Source organism: Planococcus citri, chromosome 5 (assembly GCF_950023065.1).
Source record: "Planococcus citri chromosome 5, ihPlaCitr1.1, whole genome shotgun sequence".
Taxonomy (NCBI): Eukaryota; Metazoa; Arthropoda; class Insecta; order Hemiptera; family Pseudococcidae; genus Planococcus; species Planococcus citri.
The window spans coordinates 47,967,617-47,990,043 of NC_088681.1; the positions used below are offsets into that span (position 1 = coordinate 47,967,617).

Here is a 22,427-nt window from a genome sequence, read left to right on the forward strand (position 1 = left end):
TGGATTTCTTTGGGATACTTTGGGGGGGGGGCAGATATTTTTAAAGTGGTCTTGACAAAAACAAAACAAACCTTTTTAATGTCATTTCAGACAAACAACGAAAATTTTTTAGGTAAGTTTTGGCACAGAATAAAGCTTTTTGATAATTCTGAAAAAAAAACAGGACCTTTTTAGATATTTTCACGAAAAACAGGACTTTTATATGGGAATTTCGGAAAAAACCGGGCTATTTTGACAATTATAATAAAATACTAAACTTCCTGACTTTTTTGACAAAAAACTAAAACTTTTTTGGGGAATATTCTCAAAGAATTTTTTTTGGCATTTTCATCGAAAAACAGTACTTACTTTTGAGATAGCTGAAGCAGAAATCAATACTTTTATGATGTTGAGACAAAAAAACAAAAAAAAAACGGAATTTCTTAGAAATTCTGACAAAAATTAGGACTTTTTAAAACTTTAGCAAATTTGAAGAAAAAAAACACCAAAACTTTTGCTGGCAATTTTGAAACAAACATGACTTCTTTGGCAACTATATACGGCAAAATAGGCAGCAGATGAGTAGAACATCCAGCGAAATATGAAATCTTCAATTTTTTCCAACTCATTTTCATCAGCTGTGATTATTTTCCAATTTCAAAAAATGTACTCATTACAAACAAGACAAATTCAATTTTTAACGAAAAAATTCAGGTTGATAGTTCATTTGGTGTTTTTGATGATGTATGGTGAAAAAAAAATTGCGACCAAAATTGGCCACTTTATATCGAGAAAAACGCGTTTCCAAATGGTTTTATGGTCAAGTTACAACGATCACTACTCGAAAAATTCTGAAAAAATTACCAGCGGTAAAAAATGCCCTGAAAAATGTAAAAATAATTTTTCTGATCTTTATCCAGATTTTAAGCTTTCCTCCAAAATTGATTTGAAGTTTTCAATGTAGATTTTGAGGTCGTTGCTGGGGTCAAAATTTGAAAAACATTCAGCTCCATCACTTTCAAGTATCTACGTATCTTCAGCTTCACACTAAGTTTCAAATCAATCGGTTTAAAACAACCAAAGTCAGCGTAAAACCCCCTGAAAATCGTGTTTTTGAAGATATCCTCCTGCCCCCCCCCCCCCCCAATGAGGATAAAAAATCGCTCACACACTCAAAAATTATCATTCGGTAATACTTATTAAATGCAGAATCAGCATAAAAGCCAAAATACCAATCAAAAGCAATTCCACCCTGCTTATGTACTATAGCCTTTAGTAATTTTTTGGAATAAACGTACCTCCTGAAAATTCATACCAATGTTCAGAAAGTGGTAATTTTCCTTAAAAGCATCACACCATCGAAAAATACTCTTTCACAAACACGAAAAACTTTTCCTAACGTTAGAGTTGGCCATATGTACGACATCACTCTCCATGATAAACAACAAATTGCATCGAATAAAGTTTAGGAACAGCGTGTCAATTCGTAAACGTTCAACGTATCATTATGATATTGTCACAGTTTCATTATGTTGTGGGAGGAAAAAAAAAGAGTAGAAAAAGAAAAGGTATAAAGCTACCTTTATAAGCTAGAAGCTATATAGATATACAATGGAAGAGTTGGCCTTTGAGACGTGACCGGAGTCATCGGAGAATAAAAAGTTCATTTTTCAGGGTTTCCCAGATCATCAACATGACATAGCGAAAGATAATACTAGAAAAAATGTGTACAGTATGTTCTTTGTGATAAATGAATCGCGTAGTACGCAACGATGAAAGTAATAACAACAAAAAAAGCTCCAAGGTGGATCGAGAATAGCCCCGGAGAATATAGTCGAACGAAGAAAATACACAACATTGGTTCTCTACGCAAGATATTCTTATCTCTTTTCGCAGATTATAATGAAATATGGGAAATTCGATTATCGAAGGAATTAATAAACATTGAAATTCGAACTTACACTATACTTACTTAATAAGATACACCAAACGTACAATATATTTTAATCAAAATCGAAATATATACCTGTTGTTTTTTTAAATTCAAACAGCGTAATATAGCTTGCCATAGGTTCGGTTTACTGTACGAGGAAACGTACGTGAGTGTAATGCTGTAGATGTTGGTTTTTTGGTCCATGACCCATGAGATTAGAATAATACCTACTATTGTAGTACCTATTTTAATGAGCAACGTCTCGTCGTCGTCTTCGTAAACAATTGCACGTATTTTAAAACTGTCTCGATGAGAAAGAGTATCATCTCAAAACGAGAATAAAATAAACACAAGAAAAATATACACGCATTGTTTATAGTAAATTACTCAACCTTGGCTTAAAATCACCGCCATGTCAGCGGAAATAAAAAATAGTATCTTTTTTTTCGTTGAAAAATCCAGCTAAGTAAACGAGGCACAGGCCTGTAGATGAATTTGGTTCTCGAGAGATATCGCAAGAAGAAGACTACGACGACGAGAACGTCGGATAACAAAACGAGAATATGCAAATAAGTCGACAAATTTTCCGCCTTGCCCGGTAAGAAATTAACTATACATTTTTGTAAACGCCAGCTCATCTGGTTAGGCATCGTACCTTTAGCTATACTCTTATACTTTCGTCGTGGTAGCAAATTAACTCGATTCTTCAATTAGGTTGGCAAAATTTTTCGTTATCTTTGGCCGCAATAAGCAAGTTGTATAAACTGTTACATAATTTATGAGATTTTTAAACAATTTTACACCGTTTCGGTACGCCTTTTACTATCATTAAGATTTTAACCAATATCGAACCCGTAGGTATCTGTGGCACAGCAATTCTACGTATACCCAGACCAATGAATAATTACTAAGTGTGTTTCGAATCACGGACGTTTCTTTAAAATTTATGGTCTCCGTCGTCGTGGCTAATTCTTGAAAACTCGATACGTAATTACAACGACTACGGCCGTATAATTGAAGTCCTAGGTCGCGTCACAACAGTTGAAAAAAAATTATATCTAGTCGTAGACGGAAAACGCAGCGTATTTTTCCATCTTGGAATTTTCAATTTCAAACTCGACCTATTGTCAACTTTCGATGAGAGAATTTTTTTCCACGAAAATTACGCCTGCGAATGATGGATATGCAAATAGATATAAAAACTCGTGTGTAAAAAAGTCACCCTGTTTAAAAGAAGGGTTTCAACTCGGCTCGTGCAATTTTTTTTCGCTGTCGTTTAATTATTATTTATGTTATATTCCGGTTCGTTATCGTGTTTAGATTTTTAATGGAGTTTTCCCCATTCCGAATAAACCAATGACGACGCAGAAAAAACGAAAAATGTGCAAAATGTTGCGAAATTTTTTTTCGGTTGTGATGAAGATGAAAAGGAGCCAGCACGTGTAACAATGACGTAAAAATTATATTGTATTGATTTCGATTCGTTTTTCTGATAAATTACAACAGTTTGTTCGGTCAAATGTTTTTGAACATTCAATTTTGCTTTTGCAATGTGTTGTGAATTTTTGAAAATTTATATTAAAAGTAGGTATAAAAGTTGTTGGGAAAACGTTTTTGGAAAATAAAATAAAATTCACGCGGAAAAAATTTGCATATTTGACCAGCACACGTGCAAATTACGAGTATAAAGTAACATATTTCGTCCTATCCTCTTAAGAAATTTCATCAAAAAATATCTACCAGTTGAGTCGTGAATATTCAGCTTTCGTTATTAAATTTGTACAAAAATCAATTCTGAATTTCCACTTCCAAGGTCATGTTGGTTTGAAAATTAATCATTAAAAATCTTAAGAAGAACCAAACGAGAAATTTTTGAAATTTGTTGAGCCTGAATTATGAAAGTTTCGATCAAAATGAAAATATTGAGAATGAGACTATTGAAATCACAACTTCGATATTTATGTATAATACCTAGCGTCTTATTTTCAGAACCGAAGGTAAAAAGCAATGAATTTTATGAAAAACAACACTGGTTATGAAAATAAATGAGGAGGACCCAAGAAATTTTCATGGTGGAAAAATACTGTCAGAAAACAGGCATCCCAATAGACACAAAAATTTTTAAATCGAATAAAGCTAGATCAAGAAATCATGCAAAATATATTTCCAGCCAAAATTTCAGGCCCTGAAATACATTTTGTCGGTGTTTGGTGAATTTTTAAGACTCAAATCTGGGCCAAAAATGAAAAAAAAAATTCCTCAAACTAACCCAGAAACATTAAATTTGATATGTACCCTATTTCCGACCTTCCAAATTGATTGGAAACAGTTTCGAATCGTTTTGAGCAGTCCTAGAGCCTTCAGAGATGCTGAAGTTGGAACGCTAAAATTCACTCTGTGCCCTAGCTGATTTCAACATGCTGAGTCGACTGCAGGTGGTTTCAAGCTGTTCCAGAGCCTCCAGTTTCGGAATATGAAAAGGGTGACACTGAAAGTGAATTTCCTTAATTTTCAATTATGAAATTGCTACACAAAAATATTGTTCCGAACTGGAACACACCGATTTTGGGAACAATGGTGTGTAAGTGGTCAAGATCGTTAGCATGCATATGAGCTCAAGTGATTCCACCGTTTGTACAATTTTTTTTAAATTGCTCCTGGCGCAGAAACCCTGATCAAAAAAATACCACAAATTAAAAAATTAAATCAGACCTTTCCCCTCCAACCTTCTTTGTATCAATGGTTCTATTTGCATAAATCTTTCAAAAAAAATGCTCCTGGCGCAGAATAAACACCGATTTAAAAAATACAGGAAATGGCAAAATTAAATGAGACATTCCCCCTCCACCCTCCGCAGTATCAATGATTCTATTTGCATAAATATTTCAAAAAAAGTTGCTCCTGGCGCAGAAACTACCGATCAAAAAAAATCAACGAATAAAAAATGAGACCTCCCACCCTCCCAGTGACCACTGATTGAACTTCCGATACAAATAGTACACAAATAACTTTATTTTTGCATAGATCTTTACAAAAAAAATGCTCCAGGCGCAGAAACCCCCGATAAAGAAAAAATTCGAGGTATGAAAAAATGAGACCCTCTACCCTCCTCACTACCAATTGATCGAGATTCAAAAATAAGCAGTAGGTACAGAATCAATTACATTTGCAGAAATCTTTCAAAATCAGATCCAAAGCACATCAATTTTATTTGTATGAATTTTTCCAAAATATTGATCACATTTTGCTCCTGGCGCAGAAACCCGCAATCTCATCAAATCCAAAGAGAATAAAACCTTTTAATTTCTATCTCCACCCTGATTGATTTTCAAATCATTTATGTGTATAAAATCTTATGCATTCAAAAAAAACCTTCCATCCTTTCACCCGTCCCTCTTCATCATTCATTGATTAAGATTCATCAGTGGATCAATTTTATATATTTGCAATTTCTCATCAATCTTTCGAAAATAGCTTGCTCCTGGCGCAGAACCCACCTCATAAAAAATCATTCGGGGAATGAAAAATTTGGATTTTTCACCCCTCCACCCACTTTCTTCTCATTAATAGTATTCGCATACATTTTTCACATTCAAAAATATCGATTAGATTTTTCTCCTGGCGCAGAAACCCTTGTTCAGAAAGCACATTTTTAAGGAATTAATTTTCAGATTAATCAAGTAAAATCCAATGAATCTGAAAATATAGGATCTTCAACACTTATCTATAGTTCTATACCTAACATAAAAATTTCATTTTTCTAAAAATTTTCAAAATTTTGAGTAGATTTGAAATTTTTTGCAAAACTGCAGCAATTTGAAAATTTTTTAAAAAGATTTCTTATCGTTTTAGCATAATTTGGTTTGATTTTTCGATTATTTTTATGCAATCGCGTGAAACTATAATTTCATCATTTCCGTCGATTCTTACAGTTTTGTTACGCAGTTATTCAGTCATTTTAGAAATATTTTATTCAATTTTTTCTCACTTTGTAAATTTTCAATATCTATAATTTTATCAATTAGTTGCCACATTTAATTTTTGTGAAATTTATTTTCCAAAAAAAAAAAAAAAAAAAAAAAAAAAAAAAAAAAAAAGTCAAAATAACGCACTCTAGCTTGTTGAAAATTCTCCAAAAATCGAAAATCGCCTTTTAGCAGCTGAAAATTTGGCTTGAGATGAATTTTTGTATGTTAGGTACCTACTTGTATTTCGAGTTAGCTTTGCTAGATTCAAAAATGTTCCTAGGTATCGATTGGGATCCCTCCCCTGCGAGAATATTCAGTAAGAATATCTATTGGTCTTCTGAAGAATTTAATACACGACCATTCCCTACCACCTCATCTCCCTCCCTCCCTGTCAAAAAATTATAAGTTTCTTGAAATGATAATTAATGTTGAAAATGTTCACCATGTTGCGTTTTTTCAAAAGATCAATTTTCAAAAAAAAAAACTCCAATTTTCAATCAATAGGTAATTTAATTATGAAAAATCTGAAATGAGTTAAATTTCGTCCAAATCAATTAATTTTTCATGAGCTTTTAAAAGAGCATTTCTGAGCAAAAATGGTGAAATCGGTTTCAAGCTTCAATCTAGATTTGGACATGAAGTAAACCAAATTATTTATCTGATATTTGATTATACTCGTATGTATTAGGAAATGAAAATTTCTGTTCCTGTTTTTTTATGATCATTCTCTCATGACTAAAATTCTAATCGAAGAATTGTTCTTCGTGCTCTGCTCCCAAAAAATGGCGAAAGTGATGACAAAAACATGTGTTTTAAGATTTCAATCCCTGCGGTAAATTTTTAAAAGTATAATAACTATCAAATCAAAACAACTCACTTTATCGAAAACAGACTCGTTCGTCGGCGGCATCGTATTCTCGTAATTCTCGTACACCGAAACGGCTAAAAAAGTCGACAACAACGAAGACGACAGTACGAACGAAGCGATCCTCGAAATAGGAAACATGGCGTGAATGGCCAACAAAACAGCGAATAGCATCACAGCACAGCTCGATTTCGCCATAAGGATTAACGCCACAGTGAACACGATCACTGTTAAAAAGGAGACGATCGAAGCTACTCGTTCCGAACTTAAAACCGATGGTAACTGACTCGTTGCGATAATTACGAGAAAGAATATCGAAAGACATATCAGTCCGATGATTCTGAGCAGGCTGTTATCCCATTTCTGTAACATAGAAAATAAATAAAACATTCAAAATGGACGTCTTTGAATCGATTTGAGAATCAATTCACGATTCTCTTTCACTCACCTGTGAAAAAACCAACATCATCACCAGCATCCCGATACATCCGGTGAACGATATACTCAGGCATGCTGTAAATAGCGAATGCTTCAGTCCGATGCAGTACCGTTTGTACAGATCTTCCAACTCCATGATTGTAATATTTCCACGTCTCTGTAATGCATAAAAAAATACATTCGGGGATTAGGTCTCTTGAATTTTCAGATAAAAAATAGTCGATATTTTTCATCGTCTTGAGACTTGAAATTTATACGACACTACAAATGTTGTGAACTTGCGAATAAATTAACTCGATAAGTATATTCAAGATTGCGAGGTACAAAAAATCATCGTGACTTTTTCAGGGTAATAAATCGACATTGTGCCGGAATTAAAAACGCGTAGTTTACTTTTTTACTCCTTAAATAAAATATTTCACATGGGCATCAACCATTCAAATTTCCGCCAATTTTATCAGCGTCAAGGTTCCCAACATGAGCTCAATTTTCCCAGTTTCTACGAGTGATAAATTAACCAAATTTTACGTCTCTGTTTTACAAACGTGTGCGTCATTTTCTTCTTCCTTTTGTACAAGCAATGACGATCTTCTTATCAAACATTATAACGACGAGATATTTAAATAAGGTATGTAGGTCTAATACACGTCTGCGCATACAGGGTGCCCCATAAATACACCCAAAGCCTTTCACCGACTGAATATGCAACTTATTTAACACCCACGAAAGAATAGTTGTAGTTTATCAGCATTGAAGGAACTTAAGCGAGCATCTAAATTGAAATATGACTTTCAAAAAACAATCACACCCTTTCAACAGTTGAAACAATCATGTTGATAAATTTGGAGCAATATGAAATCTGACGTACTTCCCAAATCCATCACAAACTTCGTGGACTCTCCCAGACTCCAAAACTCCATCGAAAAATGCAAACTTGTCATTCAAGGGGAACCAGAATCCTCCCTAGATCCCAAATCACCCCTAATAAACAAACACCAAAACCAAAAAAATACGTATTTTCGGAATACCCTACTCGACGTACGGTATCATTAATAACCAGCGAGTTTCCTTTTCAATATAAGAGTTTTAGGTTTCCTGGTTGCTGGCTCCCTTTTCCTCCTCGTGTGTGTTAATATCACCCCCATGAAAAGGCTGTGGGGGTGTTCGTCGTTCACGTCTTGTCTCGCAAATATTTATAAACGTGTTGATCGCGTTCCTTTCGAGTTGGCAATTTTATACGAAACGAATACTTTCCTCATTTTGTCGACTACGTGTGTAATGACACTTATTGTTTTATAGTACATATATATGTTCGCAGAAGAAGGAAAGGGGTATTTTTTCACCACACCTTGATGTATTTGATAATAACAGACCGCGTGGGTGATAATCGATTGAGCTTTGTGTCGTAAATTTCATTTTTAAAAGACGACCCAGCCACGAACATTCGAGCAAATGCCCAATGGTACTTTTTTCTTACAATTATCATCTTTTTTTTTCGACTAAACCCGACGAAAATTTAAAGACCGATGCGACAAAGTAGAAAAAATGGAGAGAGTAAGGAATTACTTTATCTGAAGGTATGTTTTTAAATCCGCCACAAGAAATTTCACACTTTCCATTTCCAATTTAACAAAGCTGTATTATTTTCTACTCGTGTATTCCACAGAGAAATACTTCTTGTTACTTCCTCCACCTACGTTTTATACCCGAATAATTTTTTGCCCCCGCAATAGTATTTTTCGACTAAATTCGTGACTGTAAATTAACGTTTCATTTTTTTCTCTGAGCTGGAAAATTGAAGCGATAATTAAAAACTTGTTCGATGAAACCTGCTGTGTGATCAGTTGACAACTTCCACCCACATTGAAAAAAAAATTCCCAATGTTTCGTTCATTGACCTGAAGAGTTCTCCAGTTGCATAGGACAAGACATCGTCTCATAAAAATCCAAGGGGAAAACCCATCAACGTACGCACATTTTTTAAAAAATTCACCAAATATGTATTTCAAATCAGACAAGCCCACTTCTTTCCATTTCATTTCATTTTCAACCATCATATCACTCACGTTTCAAGAACTACTCAATATTCCAAATACCTCAACACCCGATTCCGTCCAAAAACCAATACCCCCCTACTTTCCTCACTCCTTCGTCTATTCCTTCGTTTTCCATTAATTTCCATTTCTCTATTTATTCCCTTTGCCTTCTGGCTTCCTGCACTTTGCTAATCTGAACGAAAAATCAAATCAAAGAAACCAACATAACGTAATTAATTTTCCACAACGAACGACTTATACAATTTCTAATTAAAAACGAACGAAATAACGGCCAAACGATTACATTTACGCACGAATCACTTAAACCGTCATTACAGCCCATTTAGCAGGCCGCATTTACTACGCAAATATTTCGTCGAGTCTCGCATCCCTTTGCCCTTCTCTCGGCACTTATTTCTTGGTGTTGGTATCTGCAGAGAGCGCGAATAGAGGATGAAATTATTCAAAGTCGTTAAGGTTTTTGGACCTGTTAATGGCCTCGCGGAGGATCTTTTATTGACAAAAGTAGCTAGAATTATCCGGCAGCGTCTCTTCATTCTTATTTCGTCAAATAAACACGACGAATAATTCGCCTTGTCGTTTCTCCGCCCTCGAGTCTCTCGCTCGTTTTTATTTGCATGGGCTTTCGAGTTCCCACTAACGCACTAACGAAGTATCAAGCCTGGCTAAAAGAATGCGTTTAAAATGGGGTGCGAAGATGGATCAGAGGCGAGAGGAAAGGAGAGACAAGAGAGATATGTAAAAGCTTCGTTGAGAACTCTCCGGTTTAAATTAATGGTTTAATTTTAAAAGTTTTTTCATTTTGGGCTACTATGCGTCAAAAAGACTAGACGAGGATGCAATTGATCAAGAATAAGAGAAATTTTATATAAACATTTCGTTGAACAAACATTCTCAATGGAAGAGAGATATTTGAAAAGTTAAGCTATATTTGCATCGAATCATATTGGAAACATTATGCAAACGATATTCTACACAGACTTTCCAATTTATTTCAAACTCTTTTGGAAATTGCTGAAAAAATTAGCCAAAAATTGGGACTTTTCTGAACAAGGGGGATTCAATACTTCGTCAACTGTAAAGAGAGATTCAATTAGGATAACGGAATTAATTTAGTAAAAATCACAGAAATAACATTACCAAAGCTGAAAGCAGATGTAAGTTAAAAGATAGAGGGAAATTAGCCAAAAATTCCGAGGGAAGTTTTCATTTTCTAGGTTATACAATACGATTATCAAAATCCAGCTTTCAAATGAATTCTTCTTTCTTTCAGTCAACTTTTTTCTAAATCACTCCACAGCAGGCTTTGCCAATAAACAAAGAAAAAAATAACTCACATTAGAAGTCTATCGTGAGAACCTTTCTAAGTTTTTTTCTACAGCCCGAGACGACCTTTTTTTTTACAACATTAAAATCTATAGATGTGACGCGAAAAAGATCAAAGAGACGACTTTCCCACGTCAAAAGCGAAATTCTTTCTATCAGTCTTCGTAATCACGAGCATTGCGAATATATCATGCTTATATGCAAAACCAATAACGAGACTGCAAGCGTCACACATACAAATAATTCAACCAATATCCGAAAAATTCATCGGTCGCATGTTCAATATTGAAGTACCTGGTTATTCCAAATAATAAACGTGGTATTATTCGATCGTAACCATGGTACACAACACACGATGTAATATGCATTTACTGGAACCATTTTACTATTAAAACAGCATCACCGTATACCTTTTTGTCTCTCTCATTCTCCGATATTTTCTCTTTCTATCCGTATTGCATTTCGTACACGCGTATGCATGTTTTAATCGTGAAAATACCACGATAATTTCCATATTATCTCGTTCAATTGCTTCTTCCCCTATCTACGTTATCTTTTTTCTTCTCGAATAAAAAATAGAAAAAACCTCGCATCGTGGTCGACCTTTTAATATGATTATTCGGAAATAATAACTGCGAAAATCGACTTCGCGTCATTTCGTCGTTATATAGAAAATATTTATCCCAAACCGAAACGCAAGTAGGAATACCTAGACATACGCATACGTTCCTTTGATGGGAATTCGTTTGGAAAAAGATAACATGCATTATGCATATAAAAGGAAACCAAACGACCGAAAAAAAAGACCAAATGAAAAATGATGAATACATTCGATAAAGAAACACAGAAAAGGAAGCAAAAAATATGGTCGGGGAAGAAAAAAATGCTTTGGAAAAAGGGATACTGCGTACATTTTCAACGCGTAAACTGTTGCTTATTTCCAAATGACTATTCGGTTCGTGAACCAACGTCATTTTAGTCTATATTCGCAAAAGCTACGGATGAAGTATTGCTCTTTTATAAGAAGCGGAGTTTTTAAAATGATTTTTGGCACAAAGAAAACTCGACTCATTTTGCACAATTATTCCTAGATATATGTATGTACATATGTATTATTTCGAATAGGAGGAATATGAAATAGTTGAGTAGAAAGAAAAAAACTTTACTACTTTTGTAATTTCTCCAATTTTAGATCTAGGCATCGTAGTTCTAATTAATGAGTAACAAAATTAGCAAAGACGTCAAGTTCAATTTCGGATCCAAAAGACCGAAAATTTAAGACATTCAACCACCACCCCCACCCTTTCAAACAAACGAAATGTTTGTAAAGCCAATATTGAATTGATTCTATTTGTATAGACATTGCGATAATATAGCGAGATCACATAATTTGCACCTTGCGCAGAAACCTCTATTCATCTTCAAGGAATGAATTTCAAGATCAATCATACGAAATAGATTTTCAGCTCCTCATCCTATCTAACGATTGATTCTGTTTGAAATTAACATAAATCGCTCAAAAATGACGATTACAGTTTCCTCCTGGCGCAGAACTCCCTGTTCAGAGAACACATTTTCACAGAATGAATTTTTAGATCGATCAGATGAAATATAATAAATTCGAAACAAAATTATACCTTCAACCTCCTCTTCCACCCCCTTCTCTTCCTCTTGACCATCCATTTACCGAAATTGTCCAGGTAGCAGATTGATTCCACTAGCATGAATCTATCAAAAATTGTTACTCCTGGCGCAGAAACCCCGATCGAAAAAAGGACGTTCAGGGAATGAAAGAATGAGACCTTTCACTCTCCTTACCACCAATTGATCTAGATTCAGGCGCAAGTAGGTAGTACTTACCTACTAAATCAATTCCGTTTGCATGAATCTCGAAAAAAAATTGCTCCTGGCGCAGAACCCCGATCAAAAAATCCAGGAAGTGAAAAAATTAGATGAGTCCCCCCCCAAACGTCCATTCATCAAGATTCAGGTACAAGCTGTATAGGATCAATTCTATTTGCATAAAGCTTTCAACAAATATTTGCTCCTGGCGCAGAACCTTCTGATGAAAAAAAAATGTGGGGAATAAAAAAATGAGGCCCTCCGCTCTTCTCACAGTCAATTGATTGAAATTTGAATACAAACAATACAAATAAAATCAATTTCATCTGCATGAATCTTTCAGGAAAAAATTCTCCTGGCGCAGACCCCCCCTCCATTAAAAAAGGATACTCAGCAAATGAGAAAATGAGACCTTCCACCCCTCCAACCACACCCTCTACATTATTAGAATTTGCATGTATCTTTCAAAAATATCTATTACGTTTTGCTCCTGGCGCAGAACCCCTGGTTCGGATAGCACATTTTCAAGGAATACATTTTCAGATTAATCAGGTGGTGAATCTAAAAAATGGAGTCTTTCACCTCCCCCCCCCCTCCATACACCATGCAATGACTTAGATGCGGTTACTGACAATTTCAGATTGATTTTATTTGCATGGATTTTTCCATAATATCAATCACATTTTGCTCCTGGCGCAGAAACCCTAAATAATAAAATCTAACGAGAATAAACCCTTTCAACCTTTTCCTCCTCGTCAATTGATTTTCAGATCATTCATATATAAAATCTCATGAATTCAAATAGATTGAAAGAGAGACCGTCCACGTCTATACCCCCCCCCCCCCACCTCACAATTCACTGATCAACATTCACACACTTAGAATCATAATGGATTAATTTTACTGACACCAATCTTTCAAAAATATTTTGCTCCTGGCGCAGAAACCTTTGGTCAAAAAAAAAACATTCAGGGTACGAAAAAATGAGACCTTCCATCCCCTCCCCCTCCGTCCACTTCATTAATAGCATTCGCATATACCTTTCAAAAATATAGATCTTACACCTGGAATTGACTTTCACAGTAATTAAAATAATGAACCTGATTAGCATGAATTTTTCCAAAATATCAATCATAATTTACTCCTGGCGCAGAACCCGTCTTGAGAGAACATAAATCTCTAAAGTTTTCAAATTAATTTCGAACCCTCTCTCTTCCTCCTTCCAATGATCTCGTAGATCCGAACAATAAAAATAAAAGTATTATTTTCTCATGAAAATATGCATTACTCGTAAAGTGCACCCAACAGATTCTCGAAACTAATAACGAGCAGTATTTTTTAGAAACCTTGGCAGGACTTTTTTAAAAGGAAAAATCCCCACTTCCCCATCCGAATGGCGAATAAATTGATAAAAAAATGTCATAATATAAATTTTTGGGAAAAAATCAAAACTTCGACAATTTTAGCAAAAAGCAGACTTTTTGGCAATTTTTGGAAAATTCCTGCAAAAAAGCGAGACTTGTGTATTTTTTTTTAAAGCGGAACTTTTTGACCGTTTAGACAAAAAGCGAAATTTTTAGCTATTTTTTGCTGAAATTGAGACATTGGTAATCTTAGCAAGAAGCAAGGATTTTCAGCAATTTTTGGCAAAAAGTAAAAAAGCAAGATTTTTTTACATAAAAAATGAGAATCTGTGACAATTTCAAGTAGAAAAAAAAAACTTTTTTGTAATGTTTGTTAAGCAAGTTTTGGGTAAAAAAGCGAAACCTTTTGGAAATGTTGAGAAATTTCTGACAAAAAATAAGCGAGACTTCTGGATAATTTTTTTTAAAGCGGAAGTTTTTGATTGTTTTTTTTTCAAAAAAAACGACACGTTTTTGAGAATTTGAATTTTTGACAAAAAACTAGAGTTTTTGACAATTTTATAAAAATACCGCTATTCCCATAACTTGCAGTTTTCTGAGTCAAACTTAAACTAAATTCGTGTGTTTTGCAACCCTTATCAATTTTAAATAAACCTAATCTAAAATTTCAATGTTCCCAAACTTGATTAAGTTAAGTCAAAGTAAAGCTGAATTCTTATAACATTTGCAAGACTTCAATTTTCAGATTTGAAACAAACCTAACCTAAATTTCTCTATTTACAAAGCAAAGTATTTCTGCAAATTTAATATTTATCATACATTGCTTTCTACAACAAGTTCACTAATTATTTTTTTCGTAATTTTATCCAACTTTTTGTCATTTTATAAATATTCCATATCATTTTATAATTTTTAGGACATTTCTGTACAATTTTTCCAATTTTTTGTCGATTTTACGTAATGTTCTCGAAAACAAAATTTCACGAAATCACAAGAGATATCCAAAAATTTTTCACATCTTTCAAAAACTTTTCGTAAAATCTCCCATCTAAAAAAAAAGAAGTCAAAAACGTCCCACCACATCTGCATCTTGAATGGCCCTTACTAATTTAAAATCGACCAAAAGTCATCCTCACGTCCATATTGCACTTATGTGGAGAATATTTTATGAAAAATAATTTCGGCACGGTGGTCTAATTTCTCGCAAGTCATAAATAAAATAATAAATTTAAATTTCATTTACCAACAAATTGAGCAACATTTTATCGAAATTTCCAATCTCGAAATTTTCAAAGCTCTCTACACGCATTTTTCGCAGAGAAATTTCCTTCCCAACTCTTCCTTCCGTTCTCTTCACATCACAGTCGAATTTACTTTCAGGTAAATAAGCCAAAGACGTAGCAAAAAAGTAGGTCTGAGATGTTTCTGTCGCTTTTATTTTGATACCATGCATATTACATTAAACACGAGAAAATACTCGAGAATCGTTTATGGTCTTACATTTTCGCGATACAAACACACATCCATTGTCGCTAACACAATATTCCTTCGTACCTACGCTGCTCGGTTAAATTTCACTTCGTTACAAAGTATAGGTAGGTCTAACGTAAGCAGACATACAAAATGTTGAAGCTGATACGCGCGTATGTGGAGGAAGCTTTATACGAATTGGGCGAGGATACGAAGTGTACATAAATCAAATTCACGTAATTATGAGAATAACGTTACGGTATTCCTTTTAAATTGCTTGTCAACGGATACACAATTACGACACATTTAAAACTAAATCCTTCGATAAATGATGCCATACATCATCAACGCCACATACTCGCACGAAACACACACATTAATACCCGAGCAGCTTGCCATTTCGTCTGTGCTACTGACTGCGAGTAGCAGCAGCAACGGTATTTTGTTTTTTGTGTAGCTATTTTTACGTATTCTTATACACGTTGTAAAATAGATTGCTAGTTTTAATGGATCATTAGTAGAGAAAAATTGGGTGAAAAGGTATTGTCATTTTAATATTTTAATACGAGGGTAGGTTTTTTTGTGTTTAACGCGACAAAGGGGTAGATCCCTCTAAGACATTGGCCTTGCGATGAGAAAGAAAGATGTGGAAAAACACGAGGACGAGCGTTTAATTACAAACGAGAGGAAAATCGCGTTCTAAAAAATCCCAGTAGAGGTATTTTTTTTATCACGTTGAAGAGGCGTGTATAACCTTCTCGGTGAGAGGAGAGACAAAGGCAGGATGTCATTTAGTAATTTTGAAAACAAGCGTTATACTGCGTTACACTGGAAGAAAAAAAAGAAACGAAAACCGTCGAGTAATAGCAAAAGGAGAAAAAAAGCGAGGCGACCTTTATTTGTAATTTTTTTTTAGCCCTAGAGAAGTTAACATTTTTTCGAAGCAATTTAATAAAAAAAAAAAAGTATAAGAAATATAGTAAATTATCCACGAGTTGATTCAAAAAGATACCTACTAATACAACGCCTCCTTATCCTTTCTTATACATACGAGGGTTGTCAGTCGATGTCCACGAAGTAGCAGCGAACCGACCACCGAGGATTATTTTAAAAGCCATAAAATAACGCTTTTTTTCATTCATCCTTCATAATAGTCGATATAGTTTTAATAGCCGAGTATATGCTCGATTCAGCTACGAGATAAAAATAAACCGCGTAGATGGCTGTATAAAAAAAATTACATCCGAAGATGACGACGACGAGGTGCGGTCGAGTGGCAATGTACGTACGTAATTTAACAGCCTGCGAGTGGTTTTTGTTCATAAGCAAGTTGAAGAGCAGTTTAACCGCTTAGACTTTCCTCGTGCTCGTAAAAATGGTACACCTACCTTTGCGAAATGCGAAAAGGAAGTTGCTTCTTAAAATGCGATGCCGACGATCGTAAAAATGCAAAAAAATTGCCCCTTTTGAACGCGGTCAAAGTGTAATCGAGGTAACCTGCGAAATTGCTGCGGTCACCGTTGGAATTGATGATGAAGTTAGAGACGTTGGTCGGTGTAGTCAGCATTTTCTCTCGGTCTCGCGATAAAAACTCGATGAGTTTTATTTCTCCGAGGATTTACAAGTCGACTATGGGTACTGCGATACACGAGTAAGCTCCAAGTTTGCGAATTTACGTAGCTGTATGGCCGCCAATCATGTACTATACAGTTTACGAGTACCTCTAGTTGCTGTAAAGATGAAGACCACATGGGGATCTGAGATTGGGGCGAAAAGGACATCGTAATAGAAAAACTTTCTACGGCGACGCGACCGCCGTCTTGTTTCATAAATTTATTCCGCCACTAACCGAGAAAATTGGCCAAGTTTTTAGGTTAATTAATTTCTGATGAGTTGCGGTTTCGTAGTCGGTGGTCGGTGCTCGTTTAAGTGAACGTATAGACATTGAGATGGCTGGTGCTCATGCTGGCGCGAACCAAATGAATAATCGTATTTCAAAGTCTTTCCAAATGATTCCTTCCGAAATTGTCGGACAGCAGATGTGGATGAAAAATTACTCGGCTCTCGGCGGCGTGGCGTATACGAACCTTTCGTTATACCGGATCGACTTTACTAAATACGGTTTTGTTTATCGTTAAAGGGGTTTCTAAAGAATATTAGTAATTTTACAGCTACATATTTTTATTCTACGCCTTTCCTCGAAAATTGGTAAATTTTAATAAAATGAAACTCGATCGCCATAATTTTTTGCACAATAACGTAAAAATTGGTGATTTTTACTCGTTGAGAAGTCCTGATTTCGTGATTTGTACGTCCAAAATACAACAATATGTCAATATTATACTTTTTTTTTCAACTTTGGCTCTAACAAGGATGCCTGAAGTATGGGTAGAGAGAGTCTGGACAAAAAATAGAACGAATTTTGTTCCCTGCCTCTTCTGAAACAAAGGCTAAATAATTCCATTTTTTTAGATTCTGGGCGATGGATACTTCAACAGATTACTCGTAACTGGTGTAAGGTTTCAAATCATTTGTCAATATTATGAACAATTTTCCAATTGAATTTTTTCATTACGAAACTAATCCCTCCCTTCTTACTTCCACTTGAAATGATAATTACGAAAGGAAAATTTTCCAAGTTTAATACTCTGCATGCGTTTGTTCGGACCTTTTTTTTCAAATTTTTTGTAATAAAATGTTCAATTAGAGAAAATTATTTTTTTCAAAAAATGCTCTCTCGTTTTTGGAATCCCTGCAGTGTCAATTTCGTCAAATTTACCCATAACCTCCCTCCCCATCCCTCCCTCCCTCCCAAAAAATCAAGTCTTCGAAGTGTCTCCAGATTTTTGAAATATTCTAATAGGAGATTTTTTTGATATTTTTCACCATGCATTTTCCCGTCACCAATAAGGTACCTACATACATAAAATTTCAAGATTCACCCTCTTCTCCCCGCCCCTCTCTGCCCCTTTCATTATTTTAATCAAAAAAACGAGATAATTCTCAAAAAAAAAAAAAGTCACAACTTCTGAAAATGTTTGTACAGTTCATTGAAATTTTGAGTCAAGACACTTATGTGATTTTTGGACTACTTTTTTGAATCTAAAAAAACTCGATGCAATGACCTGCAAAATTTTAATTTCTTTCCTCACTCAAGATTTCGTAAAACATTCTCATTATTTTTGAAAAATAAAAGACAAGTAGCCCAAGTAAGGTGAAAGCAAAAGAAAACTTGTGATTTGAAACGGATTTTTACTGTATTTTTTGAACCATTATGGCAAAAAATTTGAGAAAACCAGGGGAAAATTTCATAATTCTGGATGAATTGTGCATCTTTTTTACAATTTTAGCAACCAACTGTTGAATTTGCAAAAAAAAAAAATTGAATTTCAAAATTTAGTAGCGAAAGTAACGAAAAAGATGCACAATTCTTTTAAAATCGCGAATTTTCCCATCACTTTTTCACATTTTGTGAAATAATAGTACAAGAAAATTCACTTTTCAAAAAGGCATCGTAACAAACTGATTTTGATTCCATTTTCAGCGAATTTCTAAGTTTTGAAGCTACAAAATTCGTGTGTACGTTTGTTACTTAATTGCATAATTTTTCCTTCATACGAAAGCAAATAGGTTACAAGATTTATACTCCCAAGTTTTTGGCACCTCATGTTTTAGCTTATACGGTACACTGGTCGAAAAATAATTCTGAAAAACATTATTTTTGATTGGAGAACCGGTTTTTTAGACTTGAATTTTCAAAGAAGGATGTAGCTTTCTAGAAAATTCAATCTAGAAAAAAAATTTAAGAATTTTTATGCTTTTTGAAGAAATTTTCATACTATTTTCGTGCTTTCGAGCTACCTAGGTCAAATTTTCGCCTTTTTCGTGTTTTTTTTTGTACCCGTTGACAAACTGAAAATACAACCAAAAATTACTTTTTTATTGTTCATTAAATTTTAAAAATTCTGTGTAGATATTTTCAACGTAATTAAATCACTCAAATTCGTGAAAAAAAATGGAAGAAATTTCAGATTTAACGGTTATTTTTCTGAATTCTCTGTTCTCTGTTTACCGAAATCCCTAATATTTTTTTTTTTAAGAATTGAATTTTTTTATTGGGGAATAAATCAGCGCGCAATTAGAAAAATCTAAATTTTAAATACAAAACGTACTGAAAATAATGAAAAAATTGAAATTTTGAGATATCAGTCAGAGTAAATTCTGTAAAATAAAACACATCGTGAATAAATTAAACAAATCAGAAATCGAAATGAAAAAAAAAAAAATGAAATTAGAAATTTTAAGTAGTTTTGAAAAAATTGGACCTTCAATGAGAAAATTGAACCAAATGAGCACAAAAGCAAAAGTTGAATTTTGTATGTAGTTCAAAATGGTCCAGAAAACAATAAAAAAGAATTTTGGGAAGTGAATTGAAAAAATTTGAGCTAATAAAACAGTTTGATCTGCAGTGGAAAAATCAATCCAAAGTGTGAAAAAGCCCACCTTGAATCGATATGACTAAACAAATGATCATACAATTGAAAGTCGATACGAGTATTTCACATGCAAGGTCTAGAAACAAGGGAAAAATTGAAATTTTCAAAAATCATATTAGAATAAATTCTGGAAAAATGAAAAATAACGCAAATTAATGAAAAATAATTATAAATGTTTAAATTTAAAATTCAAAGTAGTCTTGAAAAAATCGTATCTGCAATAAAAAAAAAATAGAAAATTTGGAAAATCAATGTTAAATTATGATAGGAATTAAATTACAACAATAATAAGCACGACAGAAAAAGTTGAAATTTTAAATTAAAAAATATTATCTAGATCTTCAATTCGGGATAAAAACATTCAGGATTTCGGGTGGTAACCGTAATTTCAAATAAAACTGAAAATTTTAGGTAAAAAAAGTGACCATTGTTTTCTCCTAGCTGAAAAAGTAACTATTTCAGGTGGAAATATGGCCACAATCACAGGAAAATCAAGAGAATTTTTCATTTCAACGAGAAAAATACAATATTTTTAACGGAAAATGGCAACTTTTAGTTCAATGACTTTCCCAAAAGAGCGAAATTCTTAGTTTTTTTTTTTCTGGTTTTGAGAGATTGGAAAGTGGACACCCTGTTCAACTGTCAGGTATTCGAGGGCACAAATTATTTGCTCATCAAGCTCTCGGAGCCTCATTAGTGCCTCCCACCCTATTTTGATGGAAATTTATTCGGTAAATCTGATGAAATTTCAATTGAATTTGTTTCTCCAGTGTTTACTTTACTCCTTCAAAGATTCAACTTCATTATCAACATTTTTAGAATGTTAAGGAACATAAAGTGAAATGATTGATATCAGAGCTTCCAGCCTTTGACTTCATTTTCAAGACTTCTGTACACAACAATCTCAAAATTTTCCTCTTCTATATCCATAATTCCATCAATTCCGCTCCAATTTCTACACCGAAAAGCTTTTCCCTCGATGCTCGCAAATCAAACAGCACGGCGAGATCTTTGTCTTTAAATTATATTATGACGCGCAAAAGGAATAATCATTTATCCCACACACTCATCAAGAAAACTAAAACCCGTATAGAATTTCACATCGCTTGGTAAAACTTTCCATTTCATCGTCACCGTCTCAGAAACGACGAGCCATACAAAGTTGAAAAATTACTTATCTCAGTTACATTATTATAATACATCAGGATGGCGGCGATGGCAGCAGCACCAACAACATACTAAAAAGACGCGTAATTATCCTAAACACCCATTTGGTGAAAACTTCGGGCTAACCTTGAGCTATAAGTTCACGGCTACAAAGAGGAAAAGAGCGAGCGAAAAATACAACAAGGTAAAAGAGGAAAAGCAGATAAAAATGTACGACAAGGCGAATCACTTAAATGGTTCAACTTTTGAGAAACTTTTCCTCTTGTAGTTTGGAAATTTAGCTCAAATTAAAACGTCAAGACATCTTGGTAAAAATACCTCGTCAGTTTTTCGCCGCTATCTTACCCCGCAAAGTCGTCGTGGCATCGTTAATAAATGCTAAAAAAAATTTTCCAACTTATAATTGGATAATATTTCTGTAGTGAAATGAAAAAAAAAAAAAACCGAAACCCCTGGAAATCGCATGAATATTATTACACGTCGCCTTTGCATAAAATTTCACCTTATCCTGCTCACCACTCATCTCGCAGTCGCAGATTACCTCTCCTGCTCCCCTTCTAAACCAACTCTTCGTTCTTCGTCTTTAAGAAAAAATGAATAAAAAACTAGGTCTAATCGAGAATAACATCATTAAGTTGAGAAAATATACACGAAATCATTTACTGTGGTCTTTTTAGCCTCTATCGTAATTACACGTCGTTTATCATACCGAGCGTAAGAAATCAAATTTAAATCAAGGCTCAGCTCTCGAGCTCGTTCTAGATTTTCTGCTTACAATCGCTATAAGCTTATAGGAAACCCTGACTACCTATACGAACACGAATAAAAATTCCATCTTTTTTTAACACCTCTGCGGACCCTTTTCAATTGCTCAAAAACTAATTCCGACGAATAAATTTCCAATATCGAGCCAATGGCCACACGTACAATTGCCCGAAACCCGAACGACCGCACAACGTTCTAGTTTTCGGCGTTCCAAACTAATAAATTAACTCTGTAATAATACGAAATAGCAACTGTACCTTCGCTCATTTCTCTTTCCCTTCGCTCGACCCGGACGATAATTTTTTTTACCGCATTAACTTAATTTACAACTGGAAAGATAGCATCGCGCCTCGGACAATTTACGATCGTGTAGAATATATTTATGGCGGAATTTCTCGCGTCGACTTACCTACCAGATGGAGATTTTTCTGCCAATTTCTGCTCTACCTATTTTTCCAACGCATAGGTACAATCTATCAGGACACCAGCTGTAATGAGAAAAATCACAATTCAATTAATAAATACGTTCGAATATACCAAACAGGAAAAATAATTACGAAATGGATGTGAAATGAACAGACGATGGTATTAGATCAAATCAATTCAACCCTTATCCCCTCGAAAAGTCGAAACGTCATTTTGGAACGTGAGATTCGGTGATGGAATATTGCCTTAAATCAGAAATATGGTCAATTTCCCCAACTAATTTCCCTCTCATTGTACAATGAGCATTTCAAATTTCACAAAATTGAAAAAT

The 22,427-nt window shown here is 34.3% G+C and overlaps 1 protein-coding gene across 5 annotated transcripts in view; it reads right to left on the minus strand.

Moving 5' to 3' along the window:
• Adcy2 (adenylate cyclase type 2 Ac76E) overlaps positions 1-22,427 on the minus strand; it is a 605,017-nt gene that overhangs the window by 426,531 nt on the left and 156,059 nt on the right. For 3 of the 5 annotated variants that reach the window (XM_065367872.1, XM_065367875.1, XM_065367871.1), the window contains 3 exons: positions 22,080-22,158; positions 7,194-7,340; positions 6,758-7,108 (listed from right to left, as the gene is read on the minus strand). In XM_065367872.1, the coding sequence (XP_065223944.1) occupies positions 6,758-7,108; positions 7,194-7,319 (477 nt within the window). In that variant the 5' untranslated portion in view covers positions 7,320-7,340; positions 22,080-22,158. The remainder of the gene's footprint in view (positions 1-6,757; positions 7,109-7,193; positions 7,341-22,079; positions 22,159-22,427) is intronic. The other 2 variants (XM_065367874.1, XM_065367873.1) reach the window with 1 other exon arrangement.